Source organism: Anopheles funestus, chromosome 2RL, assembly GCF_943734845.2.
Source record: "Anopheles funestus chromosome 2RL, idAnoFuneDA-416_04, whole genome shotgun sequence".
NCBI classification, from domain to species: Eukaryota; Metazoa; Arthropoda; class Insecta; order Diptera; family Culicidae; genus Anopheles; species Anopheles funestus.
This window is the reverse complement of record NC_064598.1, coordinates 93,795,057-93,811,398: the sequence shown is the minus strand read 5'-3', so window position 1 is coordinate 93,811,398 and position 16,342 is coordinate 93,795,057. Positions and strand designations below refer to the sequence as shown.

The following is a 16,342-nucleotide window of genomic DNA, read 5'->3' as shown; positions in this document are numbered from 1 at the left end:
GAGTTCAAATCCAATGAAAGCCTGAAGTAAAGTTTCATTTCGGTTAGCTTTTGGAGGTGGATGAGCCATTCCTCTCCACACATCTCTGTCATCTTGGAACACTCTCGTCTAGATCGTGCGAAAACCGGGAACCCCGACCGTTTCGCAAACATAAATTTATCTGCATTTAAAACAAAACCCGCCCCGGAATCGGTGGCTGTCTGCAACTGTGGTACTGTGGATGGAGGGATCGGATGACTTCTTGCTGGGCATTGCTGACCGAGCAGTCGAATGGCTGGCAGCGACCGACGCTACCGACGAAGAACCGACAGAACCGACAGTTTGAACCGGGGAAAGACATTATAAAAATCTTTCCAATGTACCGGCGCCACATTGTCTGACGTTGGGTGCCTCGATAGCTTTAGAATCTTCGCGCGCTCTCTCTCTCTCTCTCACACTCTGTCAAGGGCCTGCCCGTAAAACCCGTGCCTTCACTACGTCCACATGTACAACGGTTTCGGGTTAGATCCTGGGGTGTATGTAAATCCTTTATTTATTCAACATTTAGTCGAAATTGGTGCACTTATTGTTATTGTGATCAAATCATACCGTGTCCAACTCGGCTCGACTCGGCTAGACAAGTCCACGCTGCTCCAAATGGAGGGATTTTGCCGAATGGACCAAGCTCGTACAAGATTGCGACACTATTTCGCCCGGCCATTGCGTTGTGGCGCTTATCGAGTGGAAATTGAAATGATTACTACAGCTCCAAAATTTCACACTCACCGAGTGACCGAGAGTGCAGGAGCAATGGGGAAGAGTTGCGGAATAAAAGGACACCCATTGAACCATTCCAACTTCTGCTTGGGTTTGAATTAATTGTCGCACTGAGGTTGATGTTTTTTTTTTTGTTTTGTTTGTTACAGGGAGGATTAGGAAGATGCGCTTGAGGTGGTTGGTAGCAGGAGTTCGTTCATTGGAGTGCCACGTGCGGCCAATCCGGTAATCTTCAGTACGGCTCCGGCTGGTGGATCCTGCGGGATGGATATCTCCTTGGCGGCCGTCGTAGCGAACAGAACATCCAGATTGGGACCACCGAATGCGACGGACGTTACCTGCGCAACGGGTAGTGCTATTTCCTGGACTATTTTTGCCGACCTGGTAGAAAAGCGTTCACATTTACAGCATCAGCAACAATCGATTGTGAAGATATTTTGATGAGTGGTGGCGATTATGAAAAGCAAACTAATTAGCAAATTTTCCTTAACATAAATGAATCCATTCCATTAACATAATGCGTATTGATTTTCATGAGCAGTGGAAAGATTAGCCCAAAACCCATCACCCATCAGTTCTCGTCCGCACAAACACGTCAAGGAAACACGTTGCGCTGAAGTACTTTGAACTTTCAACACTTACTCTGGATTTATCTTGATGATTTTCGAAGCAGCAAAGACGGCCACATACAGGTTGCCCTCGGCATCGCTCGTCATCCCGTCCGCAATGTACTCCGTTGCCGCTTCGTCATCCTTCAGCTTTATCAGCACCGTTTCGTCGCCTGGAACATGCGGGCGATAAGACGAGCACACTGCACACTAGCGCCCAAGCTGCTGGCCGCAATGGTAGCGCCCACTTACCGAGATTTCCTTCCGCATCCACCGTGTACTCTTTGATGTCGAATGCAAACGAATCGATGTAGTAGAACTTGCCGGTACGCGCACTCCAGGTCAGCCCGTTTGAGATGTGTACCTTGCTCTTGAGTGGCACCATTTGCCCGCGGCTTGCATCGAAGCGGTAAAACTTACCGTCGTCCATCTCGAAGTGATTGCGGGAGTCTTCGGCGAGCATTGTGCCGGCATAGAGCCGACCCTGCCCGTCCACCTTACCATCGTTGAAGCGATGATCGGCTTCCTCCTCACCGAGATCGGTTAGCACTTGAATGATCGTGGCTGACCCGGTTAACCCGTCCCAGCTAACAAGCAACAGTCGCGTACCACTGCCAACGACAAACTCTCCCTTGCGTCCCTTTACCGGAATGACGAATGAGGCATACGTGCTGCCCTCTGGGTGCAGACATAAAAACCCGGGGAAATGTAAACCATTTAAATAGGGAAAAGGCCAACCTTTCGAGTGGAAACAAGCTTACCGATCTTAGCAGTGTAGGTGCGGTTTTCCTTCCAATCGTACCGATGCAGCGTGCTGCTGAGAATGCAAACGTAGTAAAGACTTTGTGACTCACCGTCCCAGTGTGGCCCTTCGCCGAGCTGCAGGAATGGTCCGGGCAATACTTCGACCTTCACGTCAGCCATTGTCGAACAGCAGTACTAAAGTAAGGGAAGGAATTGGGCTAACTTTTTCAGCAGTAGCTTCAAATCGTTTGATAGCTTATCGCCGATACAAGGAAGGGAGCGATAGCGTAAAATGGCTTTTTAATCATGAATAGCCGATGTGCGATAACTCAGTAAATTGAAATATGTGATAAAATAAAGTCAACCATGTGGGAAATAATGGAGATAGTGGATGAGATAATTTTATCGGATTAATTCATCTCATAATTATGTACTTGAAGTTGATACAGGGTAAAAATATCAACATAATATGTTTAGTAACAAACCAGCAGCTACTAACAAGGCTTTGGAAGGAATTTATGAAGATTGCAAAATGGTGCTAGTGATTTTCCTACTGAAATCATGTGGTTCTTATTTGCATTCCGAAATAGGAAACATTTTTAGAATTTCAAACGAAACCATCGATTTCGTTCAAAAAATTTGTTGCTAGCTTTACAAAACCTTTAAAAAATCTCTCTTCCGACTTTCGAAGCGAATGGCAGACTCACGCACACACGAATACCATCTGACCTAATCAATATCGACGGCCCCGAGCGATGCTAATAACGCGCCGAATGCTAATAGACTTATCAAATAACAAACAAAGAAGCGACCTGTACCTTATCGGATTGTTACACTTGGGATGGTGAGGTCCCGTTGCTTTATAAAACGACGACTGGCCGCCCATAAGCGAGTATTTGCGAACCATGGCCGAGAGCTATCGAGTGGAAACGATACCGCCCTACACGGAGCTGGGCGAAGGGCCACACTGGGACATCGGCCGGCAAAGTCTGTACTACGTCAGTCTCACCAATGCGTTAATCTATCGGTTGGACTACCGCCAGGGTACAGTGTACAGTGCAACGATCGGTGAGTGTGGAGTCGTTTATGACATTCGCGGTTCCTATTGTCGGTTTACCATTTCGGACAGATGGCATCCGTTTCGCAACGTTCATCGTACCGGTGAAGGATAAGCAGGATTGTTTCGTCATCGGTGACACGATTCGCTTGGTGGTGATTCGTTGGGATGGTATAGCGACCAAGGCAACCATCGTACGTGAGCTGGCCAGGCTGGGTCCAGAGCACGCGAACAATCGCTTCAACGATGGTAAGGTGGATCCCTGGGGACGACTTTACGTCGGTTCGATGCTGAACGAATCGGCCGGTAATCCGTTCGAGAAGGCAACTGGTTCGTTGTGGCGCTACTGTGACCGTACGGGACAACTGGTCGAGCAGGATCGGAACCTGTACATCTCGAACGGGTTGGCCTGGAGTCGACCGGCGAGCAAGTTTTACTTCGTCGATTCGGGTTCCAATCACATCAAACAGTACGACATCGATCTGGATGGTAATTTAAGTAAGTTACGGGGTTTGCGGCTTTCCCTAACCGGCCGATAAGGTGTGTTTCATTCCGTGGGATTATATTTGTTTTTCAGCAAATGCAAACGTTTGGTTCGATTTTAAACGCGATGGTAAAGATCCGGGCTATTTCGGTGATGGCATGACGACCGATAGTGAGGGAAACTTGTTTGTGGCATGTTTTAACGGTTTTAAAGTGGTCAAAATCTCACCAGAGTATGCAATCAGTTTTCATTTCCTTGGAGACTAATACTTTAGCTTACTTAATTTCCTATTTCTTTCTTACAGTAAAAAGATTCTTCAAGAAATTAAGATTCCCGCCAAACAGGTTACCTCCGTAGCGTTCGGTGGACCAAAGCTGGACGAACTTTTTGTGACGACGGGGGCGAAAAATATTTCCGGACCACAAAAGGATCCAGCCGGTGCTACCTTCAAAGTGACAGGGCTAAACGTGAAGGGATTAGCCATGAATGAGATCATTCTGAAGGAGTAAGATGGAGATCATTAGAAAAGAAGTTTTCTTATAGGAACTTAAGCGAAAGAGCATATACCAATGATAAAAATGTTTTATCGAAATAAATGTTCTTTACAAGAGCTTAAGTTCAGAAAAGCTTAATGTGAAACTCTTCACTTCGTTTCATGAGGAAACTTACTTACCTTCATTTGCTTTAACATTTAACATACTTTCACTGGATATGTTGGATATATTCAAAAGCAATAAAATATAGTTTACAAAAGCTGATTGTAGTTGTATTCAAAGGTGCAAAGCAATAGAGTAGCTGAAACTGAATTTATTAACATCTTAAAATGAGCATTTCCTTGGAGATCTTAAAACCAAAAGAAATACTTCCGAACAGATTGGCCGTAATTGGACTTAAAGATATTTGTCGACAAACGAGCGGATATTAAATAGTGCTATTTTTATTTAAATTAAACCTTTTCATGAGTCTAGTTCTTCCAGTAAAATTGCTTCCCCGCCGGCACTATCAACTTGAAAAGTGTTTCAAATTCAAACAACTTCCACGAGCAACGAGATTTGCGTTGTTTGATCTGTCCTGTGACAAACGCCGCTTGGTACTTTCCTCTTCTAACCCCTTGTTTCCCCAAACACCATGCCATCCGAAATACAAACAGCATAATTTCACCGGAAAATGGAAAACTTTTCCCTCCTTTCCTTTCTACCGAGAGAACCAAGGGGGTATTATCGGAGAACAGAACGGGAACCCGCTGCACCGCTGTTGGCAGACAGTGATAATGAATAAGAAATATTCCAGATGATTTATGAGGAGTCAGCGTGAAGAAAAAAAAACAACTTGATGTCAACTCGCAAAGAGAACATTAGCGAAGTAAAGCTACCCGCGGGTAAGAAGCCGATTTTCTAATGAAGCGTGACATTGGACAGAGTTAGGCTGGGTCCGTATTTCGCAGGATTCGCTCGTAAGACGTTCGGTCGTGTCTGGGAGTACATTTAATTATTCGTGTCCATTTAATGCTCTTATTGTTCCAGACTAAGTCACCGAAAAAGGCGGAACGGAAGTATGGTTTAGCGTTGTTTAAAGTTCTGTTCATCGAAGCATTAGAAAACAAACAATTTTATGTACCTTTAAACAAAACGATCATGCATAACAAATTACAAGTAAGTGGAAGTCACCCAGTAACACCCGCCCGTTTCCCATCCGGAAATGTAGCGGAAAGTAATTGACCCTTTTTTTGTTGCATGAGAACATCAGGATCAGGTTGGTCATGTGGTCGCAATGAATCATGTACGGTGGTCATGTGTCGAGGGACATGTCCTACCGGTACATTGGCACGCTCACCGTACGACAAATATTTGCCATTCAGCCAGACTTCGGGACTGTTGCGATATGATTTACTGCAATCTCGCACAGTCGCTCAGCACCGGCAGCTAAGCTAGTCGCTGAGTAGTTTCGCGTTGATTTATGGTTCGGTAACTTATAAGCTTTAGCTTTAGCTAAATGTTTTTCCTACCCTCCTCAAAACCATCGTCTCATCTTCGGCAAAAGGCGCGTTCGCTGACGAGCGTCGAGCGCTGAATTGGGATTCGGATGCATACGGGATGATACATCCTGCACCGGGAGCGAAGGTCGCCGGTTTCCAATTCACTTTAATGGGGTGTGTACTATGTAGTAACAAGGACGCAGGAAACATTCTTTTTTTTCTTTCTTCTCATCTCTAAACCCCGTAAAGTTGCCGCGTTTTTTTCTCATTTTCCGCGCCTTACTACCGGGCCAAATCGGGAAAGGAAATCTGTCAGCGGTGCATTACTTTTCCAGCGAAGCATGCAAGTGTTATCCGACGGGGGTTGGGAAAGTTTAGTTTTTTACCGCTTCTTTATCCCTTTCAGTCGATCAGGGAATTGGATGTAGTTGGCTAGTAGTCGTTGGTGTAAAAGTGCACTTTGCACTGTTCGTATTTCCTTATTTCTCCTGTTGGTTCCTTTGACATTTACTGGTGACCATCAAGTGGATACTTTGTTACGAAGCCAACACAAATTCTGTACCGCTTTCCATCAAAAGGGGGTGTGTGGTTTTTTAAGTTTTGGTCACCATTCTCGCCTTTTATTTATTTCTTGTTATCTTTTCTATCTGTGTACATTGGCACTTGAATTGATTATGAGTGGTTTTATAATAGAATTACTTAAAAGTTTTGTATAAAAGGAATGGAATGAATGATGACGATACATGAGTAATGGGTGATGTTGAAGTATGTAAACGGTTTTTTCTTTCTTACTTTTTACATGATTTGCTTCTTGATATAGATCGGTTAGTAAAATTAGAAATAAAACCTATGTCTTACATGTGTTTCCGAACTAACGATTCGGTCGTTGTTTTTGGGGATGAATAATGGAACCGATCTGATTAGTATCTTCCCACCGTTTGGATGATTTCTCGATACATCATTTAATAAACCAACACTTCCGTAAACAAATCACCCAAAAAAGGCTGCCGAAAATTTTGCTGCCTGCGTGTTACACCCGTCACGGCACGATAAGATCATGATTGACTTAAGTGCTGTGGTATTAGCGAGGTGATAAATTTTCCACAGCAAATTACCATTTCCGAGCACGTAATTGATCGCTTTATAACGCATCGCAAGTTACCCCCGCCGGATGGCCACGATTTTCCACAAAACACCACGCAGAACCAGCAGCAGCACCAAAGTAACTAGCATCCGTTACTGTTAAGTGCCGAAGAATTGGGGTGGCACAGCGGGAGGAAAAAATGTGTTTATCTTTTTAATCTCATCACATCGCCTTCGCCTGACAATCGGTGTCTTGTCCGCGTGACGCTGTCGTCAGTGAGCTCATCATCCGCCCGTGTGTTTCGACCGTGGGTTCCCCGGTTGCGCGCCCCGTCTGAAGGATGCTTTGCCATTTTCCGGTGCGGAAGCTGCATCTTACACTCTTTTCTTTTGTGGGAAGGCGGGCGTGGTGCAGAAAGGGGAGTAGGAAATGAATGATGAAAGTTGCCTTCATTGAAGGTTATTATTCATTTTTCACCATTTTTCTTCAGCTGTTCATCTCCTACCATCTTCCATGTTACAGCTCCAGCAGCCGGAAAACGATGGATTGTGTGGTGGGTGTGTGGGAGGAAAGGGGGGAGGGGAACAAAGGAGAAAAGATTATGAGGTTGAGCAGCATAAAACGCAAGACATCGTTCGGTTTGGGGTTTTTTTTTTCTCAGCGTGGCCTGTGTGTTTGTCACCACCAGCTGAATGGTGCGGGAACGGATGATTGTTGTGCAATGGATGAGCTTTGTAAAATTTATGTTGTAAACAGTTATATCTTATTACGTGTAAATTATTTATAAGCTGTAACCACATTAGGAAGCAGACGCTTCATTGACTCAAGTGTGCAGTACATTAACGATGAAGGATTTCGGGTGGGGAAAGCTTGTGGCAGCTTGAAAGTGGTTCATCAAACTGATCGTTGTACATTCAGGATCATACAACTATTACGTAACACTGGAAGGGGACAGGAAGTGTTAGCGTTAGCGTTAGCGATCGACTCCTTCTTTTCTTAAATTTCTCCATGATCGTACAAGGAAAAACCTCCAGATACGATTCTTCGATACCAAGAGGGCATCCATGGAGGAGGTTAAACTCACTTCCCGTATAGCAAAAAAGCCTATTTTGTAAGAAAATGAGTAGGCCCAATAAGACACCCAAGGGACATGGTGTTGTGTCTGTCAAAAGAAAAACTTCGTTCGCGTTTCCCCAGGGTTTTCCCTTGTTTTTCATGCTTCAGAGGGGCATATATAAAGTACTTCCATTGCCAGTCGGTAGGGCTGACGAACAGTAGTTAATAAACCATAGTTGCCCTACTTTTCACTGCATTTCCTGGTCACTTTGATATTTTGTAGAAGTACGCATTCTTGAGAAAAAATTACTCACTAATAATATTTGATGTGGTTCCCATTTCAAAAATGTGTTATGTTGTTACTCATTTGAGAGCGTCCTTTCCTTCGCCGGAAGAAGCTTCTTTTCTACAATGTTCAAAATCCCTGTTCGACCGAGCATTCCCAGACTCCAACGGATATCCGGTACATTCATCGGTACAGAACCCAACAAAGGAAAAAAAGGGTTCTCTCGTGGGTTCTCGTTCGGTGCTACTTACGGGTGGTTAACGCTGATTTTATTAACGCATTTTGGTGAACAATGGCATCCGGCAGTTGGCAGCTCGGTACGGTGGGTGGTCATCGTTTATCAGAGAAAATTCTCCAGAGTGCCGTTGAGCGAACCAGTTCCCGAAAAAAAAACACCGCGAAGGAACACGGTCCGGATGCGCAAATTATGGTAAGTAGTCCAAATTTCACCTTTCCTTGCCAGTAGTGATGTAAAGTGGTGAATGGTTGTTTTTTTTATTTTTGCTCCATTCACTCCATTCCCATCGCGTGTCCCTCTTGAGGATCGTATTCTCCGGTTGGTCTGAAGTTTTCCCTCGCTTAATAAATGCTGGGAACCCTCCAGCGGTCAGTGAGTATGATAAATGCACATAAATCTCACGGCAGAAGCGAACTTTTGCCACCGGAATCATGCTGCTCGTCCGGTTCCGGTCCCGTATCTGGTCTGGTAAGGTGTGTGCGAACACATTATGTGACCTCTGGCTCCATGCCCTTTCCATCCGCGGAGTTCTTCCTCGTCCAGCGTCCATCAACCGATTTGCCTGTAATGATGATGTGTCTTTTACCATTTGGTGGTAGTTCCTTACCACCTTTAGCAGTAATAAGACGTTCGCGTTCGTTTGGAAGCATCTTTTCCAGCACCTTTGCCAGGGCAAAAGGTGAGCCCTTGGGAAGGATACTTCGAACCTGCCACGTGCTGCACGGTAAGCCGTACCGAACGTCCGGTTGCTTACTCGTGTCGAGGGATCACTCGGAAAGCCTGATGAAGTGTACCTTCTTTTGCAAAACGGGCTAATGGGCGTTTGTAAGACGATTCGTTGACCCGACGCTTGTGCCAAGGTCTACGGAACCAACTCCGAACCGGGCCCGGATATGCTTAATCGTGGAAGTTTTCTCCCGTAGCGGTTACACGATTTGCAGTTTGTAAGATTTATGCATGTGAAATGAAGCATCAGCACCATCCAACCGCCACCGGTACCGGTGCCATCCTTCAATCGGTGATGCTTTCGTTGTAACTTTGAATGAGAGCAATAAATTGTGGAATCATTCATCCGTGGGCCGAACCCGGACGGAACGATCATAATTATTAGCAGTAGTGGCGATCGTGTGCACTTGCTTGCCAGGTCCTGAGAGAGCATAAAAAAAGGCACTTGCCATCATGAGTTTAAAGCAGATCTTTCAGCGGGTAAAGAAAAAGGGGGAAAAATTTATGCAGGGAATTATTTTGCGTGTTGATTTATACGGACATAAGCTGTAAGGTTTGTGTAAGGACAGTCTCCTAGTTGGTCACTTCCCTTTTTGGTCCCCTCCTTTTGGTGCATCACTTTGTGCGTCCCTTTTGCGTTAAATCTGTCCTTCTCTTTCTCTCTTTGTCTCTCTCTCTCGCTTCCCCTTTTCATTACAACGACGACAAAAGCGTGACGACGGGATACAAACGCTGAATGGAGAATGGTACCACCGTAGGAAGGATGGTGTAACTTTTGGCAATGGTATAAGGCGATCATGGGAAAAAGCGAACGAAAAGAAGGAAAATCACTCCGAAAAACCCTTAGCCCACCCAAGGCGCCACACCGATCGCATGAGCCGGGCCACTTCCAACCCTTCTTGCTGTCGTTTTCCCTTCGGTTGATGCGCTCTCTCATCTACCGGGGTTGGGGACACGAAGCGGTCGGACGTGGAGCGTTGTAAATGTTGCAGTAGTTAATAAAATATTACTTCTTCATATCGCCCGATAACCCTGCGTAAGTCGGAAATTGAGTTTTGGGTAGCGGCCAGTCCGCTTTTGTGTGTAATTTTGGTAGGCAAGAATGGGTTTAGCGCAACATTTAAAGGGAATGGGTATAAACGCGTTTTTTTGACAGTGGATGAGAATAATTTAAAATTATTTTTTCGTTTAAGAATTTTATTTTACACGATAATTTTGATAAGTATGTGGAGATATTTAACATTAACTATCACTACCTAATAAAATATAAAATACAAATTAGAAACCTTGGAAACAGTATTTATAAACAAGTTTCACTGCCTCTCTAAAGGAAGAATTTATTTATAAAAATCTCTTGAAAATTTTCCAACCAAAAAAGAACAGATTTTTCCCTTATCAATTACATCACTGTGTTACCATTTTAAAGAGATGCAGCGAGATGGTGCGTTGGGTTGGTTTTCCATCTCTTTCTCCTGAATCTGCTGCTTTACACCAAAACCACCGCCTTGGTGTTGTATTGGCAATAATTCTTGATTGCAAGCGACAAATAATCGCACACTGGTGCAAATGCTAAAAGACCGAGTGGCGTGCGGTGACAAGCGTCCGTTGCGCCGTTACATTGCATCCAGCATTCAGCATGACTGGCGTTAGTGTGTGTGTGTACTGCAGACACGGAGTTTCGGGAATGTGCATTTGGGAGTTGTGCAAGTGGTGCAACCGAGTGCGCCGAGGTTACATAGTTTATGGGGAAAGTTACAAACAGCTTATGCTTACACGAGCGGGAAAAAAGCATATCGGGTGTAATTTTTATGTTCTTTCCCCAGATGAACTGTACTGCTTTTTCGACACGCTGTAAAAATAGAAAAAAGGGAATTCAAACTAAAAAATAATTGAAGTAAAAAAACCCAACAGAATTGCATTCAACCGAAGTTAGTGAATAAGTTGAATCGTGAACTCAATGTATAATTGGTTGTCAGTTCTAATAGACCAGCGAGGTAGATTGGGTTGTGTTTTTATAACTTTGTGTGAGATGTTCATGGGAAGTTTAATAAATTATTCCCCTTTCCCCCATGTCAGTATAATGTGATAAAAATCATGTCAGTTTTATGTTGGGTGAAAGTGAAAGTTATTTCACAAATTTTTAAGCTACAAGAAATCGATATCATCAAATTTAACGATTGTTCTTGTTCTCTATCACCGCACCGTAAATCAATAGCAACATCTCACTTATCGATGACGACTGATTTCGGTGGCCCCCGGGTGGGGGAAAATGTCTACCACATATCATTGCATTCTGATCAACTAGAATGACAGTGGACGGAAGATGTCTCCCATTCTTGCTCAGACGATGCACCGTGTACACAGCCAAAGGTGGATAATATGCGTCCATTTTCAAGATCGATGTTTATTGATATTAAGCTGTATTCGAAATGTACACCGAAAAATGTTAGAGAAAACAAAAAAACAAATAACAAACAAACGCTCCCGACCATATATCACGGTGGATCACACAGAGCGTTCGTCCATTCACCCGCACACGCCAATGGAAGCGAATGGCTCCAATGCAGTTGCTGCAGCAACGATGACGAACGGAGTGAAAAATGGAACGGAATAAAGATTCTAAATTTATCGATCAGTTTTCGACGACGACCGAGTCGTGTGGGGCGGGAGATTGGGAGCTGAGTAAAACCTGTAATCCCTCAACCGATTTTCGTGAAGAAAAGCCTCCATTCATTTTATGCACTTTCCTTCAGTCTGATAAAGTGAACGAAGGCATCGCAACGAATGGACAAGATAGTTTAATTACCCATCGGTTCGGTTTGTTTTTCATCCGTCCGGATCGGTTGATGCAGATCGTTCATTAGAATGGAATGGTCCCGAATCCGGTCTACACGGTGGATGGCTGCTCGGTGCTGCCAATGTTTTAACGGATGAATTGTCATCCATCTTTTCTAGGGCCGCTTCACCTTAGTGGTGGTTAGGGCCGATCAGCGCAGTACCACTGCTGCGGCTGTTCGTACTAATGTTGTCGAATTTGAAATTGATATTCGAACGACCAGACGATAGAACGTTGGCGGGCCGTACGATACGATCATGGGCGGTAAATGGATGGACGAGCGATTATGCTTTTGGAGAAAATGAGATGCAGTCGGGTTCGATACATGGTTGATTCGACTTGGATGAGTCACGAGCGGTTTTAAGGTCGTTCGGAAGAGAACTCTACTTTGGACAATATTGATTCATGACGCAAGGTGAAAATATTACACTTAGTATTTTAGTTACAAAATATTCTGAATCACTGGAAATAGCAAACAAGAGCTGGATGTATTAATTAGGTTTTGTGGTTATACAGCCACTTTGGCAATTGAAGTTTCCTTTTGCAGCAAACTTCAATTGTACTTGACTAAGGCAGTAAAATGTAAAACAATGCGCACCAAATATTTATGCATTAGTGGATTTTCCGCTATCAACTCTCGCTTTAATGAACGCCTGTGGTTAAGTGAGCAGTGGTTGTGGTTAACTTTTCATCATCGAATGGCATGATTCAATGGGCTGCTCGTTATGAAGATCTTAGCCACGGTGACCACAAAGATCAATCGAGTGCATTCGTTGAATTAGAGCTTGTTTTTGCTATTGTAACAATAAACAGTGAAAAGATGTTTGAATATCTCTAGAGCATTTCGAACTTCTTGTTATGAAGACATCATTTTTAAAGCACACAAACAAAAATTTAGTGCAGGGATGTCAAACTCTTTCCGATTCGTTCGTCGGATTGCATGTAGGATCCGTCTGTCTGGCCAAGTTACTTGAGAAGTGATATGGATTTGTTCTTCAAGAGGATCTTTTCAAACTATTTCTTGTTGCTTAGTGCCTTATTGGAAGAAAAATTAAATTCGTTCTAAGTGAGATATGCTTGATAGCAAAACAGTTTTAATGATCAAAAAGGTTTAAAGTTCGATTTACTAGAAAAGTGGCAATCAATCAGCATCATTGCATTATATTTGTGAGCATTGCTATCGTACAAATGGCACGCCTCGCTATCAGTATGGCGCCCCCGAAAAACCCAACGCCAGCCGGTGAATAAATCCCTCAATTCGTTCGAACCTCTAACAATAATGATAGATCCGTGCGTAAGAATGGACGCCCGTATCACCCGCGGACAAATAATGTAGGTATTAGCGTATCTCGTGGGATAGCAGCCATAAAACACACGACGAGCACAATCGGTTTAGTTTTGGGATTTTTCACCAGTGTGCCGTTCATTTTTCCTTGCGCACGGGACAAAACCTGATGGATGCACCATAAAAAAAACCACGCACACGAAAAACGACAACCGGTAACATTGTAAAAGGTTCGGAATCGAAGTTTTCCGCTCCGGGGGTCACCAAAAAACACGCCGGATCTAATCCATGATCCCTCGGGGGGGTGAAGGGACGCGCAAAACTCAAAGCCTAGCTTCTCAGGCTCAGTTTTACCATAATTCGGCAATCAATCATCCGTGCTTAAACCATAAACCGGGCGCTCACCCACCCCCAAAGGGCCTGTTGTTGTTTGATGCGTGTCGTGGGGAGGGTTTTTTTCTCTCTCGACTGTGTCGGTGATCCGAGTTTTCCGGTTTGCTGCGGGCGGACGGACGATGTGTGAGTTCGGAAAGTAATAAAACTCGCTACGGCACATCATAAAATCCCGATTGACCAGATCTTGAACTCATGGTTGAGCGAGCGCGATGGTGATAAAGGCGGGAAAAAACAAAAGGTGGAAAACCTCCCGACAACCAATGGAAACTTGTTGGAAAAAGGTGATGTTTGAAAATGCGAAAAACAAGCGAAAAAGATGATGAAAGTTTTGTGTTTTTGAAAATAAAATATACAAAAACAGCTTACAATTATAATCGTTGTTGTGTTTATGTATTTGTTGGGATATATAACAGCGTTTAAGGAAAAAGAGAAAACCATATAAATTTGTTGGAAAGAACGCCGCCTAGAACAGGATGGATTCCGTGGAGATTGAGTCACAATTTTTTTGTTATTGCCATCACCACCACAAATTGCCACCAACTTACTGACACAAGCTTACTGTCCGCGGGGCTGCACATCAATCATCTTAATGTGCGCCATTAATAGGTTAAATGAGCAATTACGGAGAGTGCATTGTTCAGCCATGCAGATATATTGTTGGACACGCCGTCCATGGTGGACAGTTTGCCGGACAATCGTAAGGCTTTTTTTGTGTTCGTTTCCCTGATGAGCAATGCGCATTTGTATTTGTTTAAGTTCAATAATCCAATTTAAAAGTTGATAAATGCACCAAGAGACAGTAATGGCATATGGGGCGCTGTTAAAAAGAACTCTCGACAAAATCGGACCCAAAATTTATCGGTCACAAAACGTATGCTTGCGTGATGAATGATACTGGCGGGGAGCAAGCAAAAGAACGGGGGTTTTTAATTTATTTTGCCGGACAATTGCGAATCTTTATAGAGGAAAGGCCATTTTTTTAGAAAGGCAACGACAATACTGAAACCGTTTGTCATTATCACAAAGACATCATAAATAATGCAACATAATGTGTGTCGTTTTCCCCTACGATTATTTTCTTATGAGTGTTTTAAAATGAGATGATCGAGATGGAGCCAGTGCGAACATCAATTGCATCCCAGCAGCCTAATGTTCGATAGACAATCTACAAGCTCAAGTGTTTCGGATGTCGTTCGATATACTGATAGTTGCACCAACGATTTCATTAACCTTATCTTGAACAAATTCTTCCCTGAGTAGCACCGTATACATACAGAGAGAGAAAAAAAGGAAATTCTTTGTCTTGAGTGACATTTTTGTCTGGCGAGTCGAGAGCAAAACTAAAGCACACTTAACCACCACTACATACCCGTTGACAGTGAACAATGTTAACGAATAACGAACAACTTTGTCATGCATTCTTTTCGATCCCAGGGGCTCATTCCAGAGCGTCCGGATAAGATCTACAGCGCGTTGCACCTGAGCGTTAGTGACGTGTTCGAAGCAAGAACACGAGCGTACGACACCGCCCTATCTTAAGACACAACACAACACCCCGAAACCGAGCTGCATCTTGGGTGGATTTTGAAACTAATGCTCATCAGGCACCCGGGTGCAGTCCGGAATTAAAAGACTTCAGGAGATGGGGCCCGAAGAAATGGAAAAACCCCGTTCGTACCTATTCTTGATGTGATGAGGAAACTCGTTGACATCGGGTTTTGATGCTACGACACGGAGCACCAAACTAGACTAAATATGGGGGACAATCCAGCTGACAGATATTGATTGTACTCCAGATGACTGCGGAGGGGAATGTGCGACGGATGAAGATGGTATTATTTTCGTAGCAAAACGATGACGAAGGTAGAACTGTACCAGGGAAACAGTGGACCCCGGGTTTGGTATGGGATTGTATGTGATCGTAAAGTTTGATCGTAAAATTATACGGAAATGACTTTCGACGGTTAATTAAATACAACGTCCAATCCCTGTTTGTGGGAGCATGTGTGAGGCCAATGGACATGGTTGCCTATTTAGCAGTTACTCACCGAAGGTTTGTTAAGGAGACTTTTATGCGATGAAAGAAATTAAGGTCGATCGTGGTTAAAGATGGTTCTAATTTTTGCTTAGATTCAAACGATTTTATTCTGTTCGTAAATGGTAGAGAATTGTGTTCTTCCAACAATCGTTACAGTCATTCGAGATGCGTTGATTATTCAATTCGATCAACTATTTGAAAAGTGCAACATTCCGTTGATGGTCACAACCGATGTCAACGCACCCGAACGCGTTCCAAAACTGGTCCACCGAGTACGGGGCAGGAACACAAGTTGTAATGTGTTTTGCTTCTAACTTCTTTTACCAAAGTATTGATCAAATTTTGAGGGTCCACCGCCTGACCATGGATGAAGTTTTTGACCAAATTTTCTTCCTCACTTGCGCTGTAATTATTCAATTTCTGTGTGTCCGCTGGTACACCATCATCGGAGAAGTGTACTAAATTTCCATAATCTCCCACCGTGGCCATTTTGTGCGCCTTCCTTTCCGCGGTTTCGCTCACCGTCTTGTGGCAAAATAAAAGTCGTCCAGTATCTTACACTGATGACATAGTTAACAAGATGGCGATATCCTTACGAGCAGCATCCGTGGCTGGGTGTTTCAGGCAGGGGTGCGTGTCTGTGCGAGTGTGGAACTGATGTGAGGGTTTTGGTTTTTGGTTTAGCCGCCCGAAAGCCCGACCCGACAGTGTTTGGCAAAGAGAGAGGAAGCGTAGAGACAAGAATATTCATTTATTTTCATTACCATTACACC

At 43.9% G+C, this 16,342-nt stretch overlaps 2 protein-coding genes and 1 long non-coding RNA gene across 3 annotated transcripts in view; 1 reads left to right on the top strand and 2 right to left on the bottom strand.

Annotated features, from left to right (window-relative positions):
* LOC125761830 (uncharacterized) overlaps positions 1-16,342 on the bottom strand; it is a 237,481-nt gene that overhangs the window by 44,750 nt on the left and 176,389 nt on the right. The window lies entirely within an intron of this gene.
* LOC125761817 (regucalcin-like) lies at positions 402-2,608 on the bottom strand. The gene is made up of 4 exons (XM_049423333.1): positions 2,126-2,608; positions 1,617-2,042; positions 1,399-1,537; positions 402-1,137 (listed from the first exon to the last, which is right to left on the bottom strand). Exons 1-4 carry the CDS (start codon positions 2,286-2,288, stop codon positions 912-914), a joined length of 954 nt encoding a protein of 317 aa, XP_049279290.1. The 5' UTR covers positions 2,289-2,608; the 3' UTR covers positions 402-911.
* LOC125761819 (regucalcin-like) lies at positions 2,988-4,258 on the top strand. Its single transcript, XM_049423335.1, has 4 exons — positions 2,988-3,176; positions 3,238-3,663; positions 3,743-3,881; positions 3,954-4,258. The coding sequence occupies exons 1-4, from the start codon at positions 3,014-3,016 to the stop codon at positions 4,156-4,158; spliced, it is 933 nt and encodes a 310-aa protein (XP_049279292.1). The 5' UTR covers positions 2,988-3,013; the 3' UTR covers positions 4,159-4,258.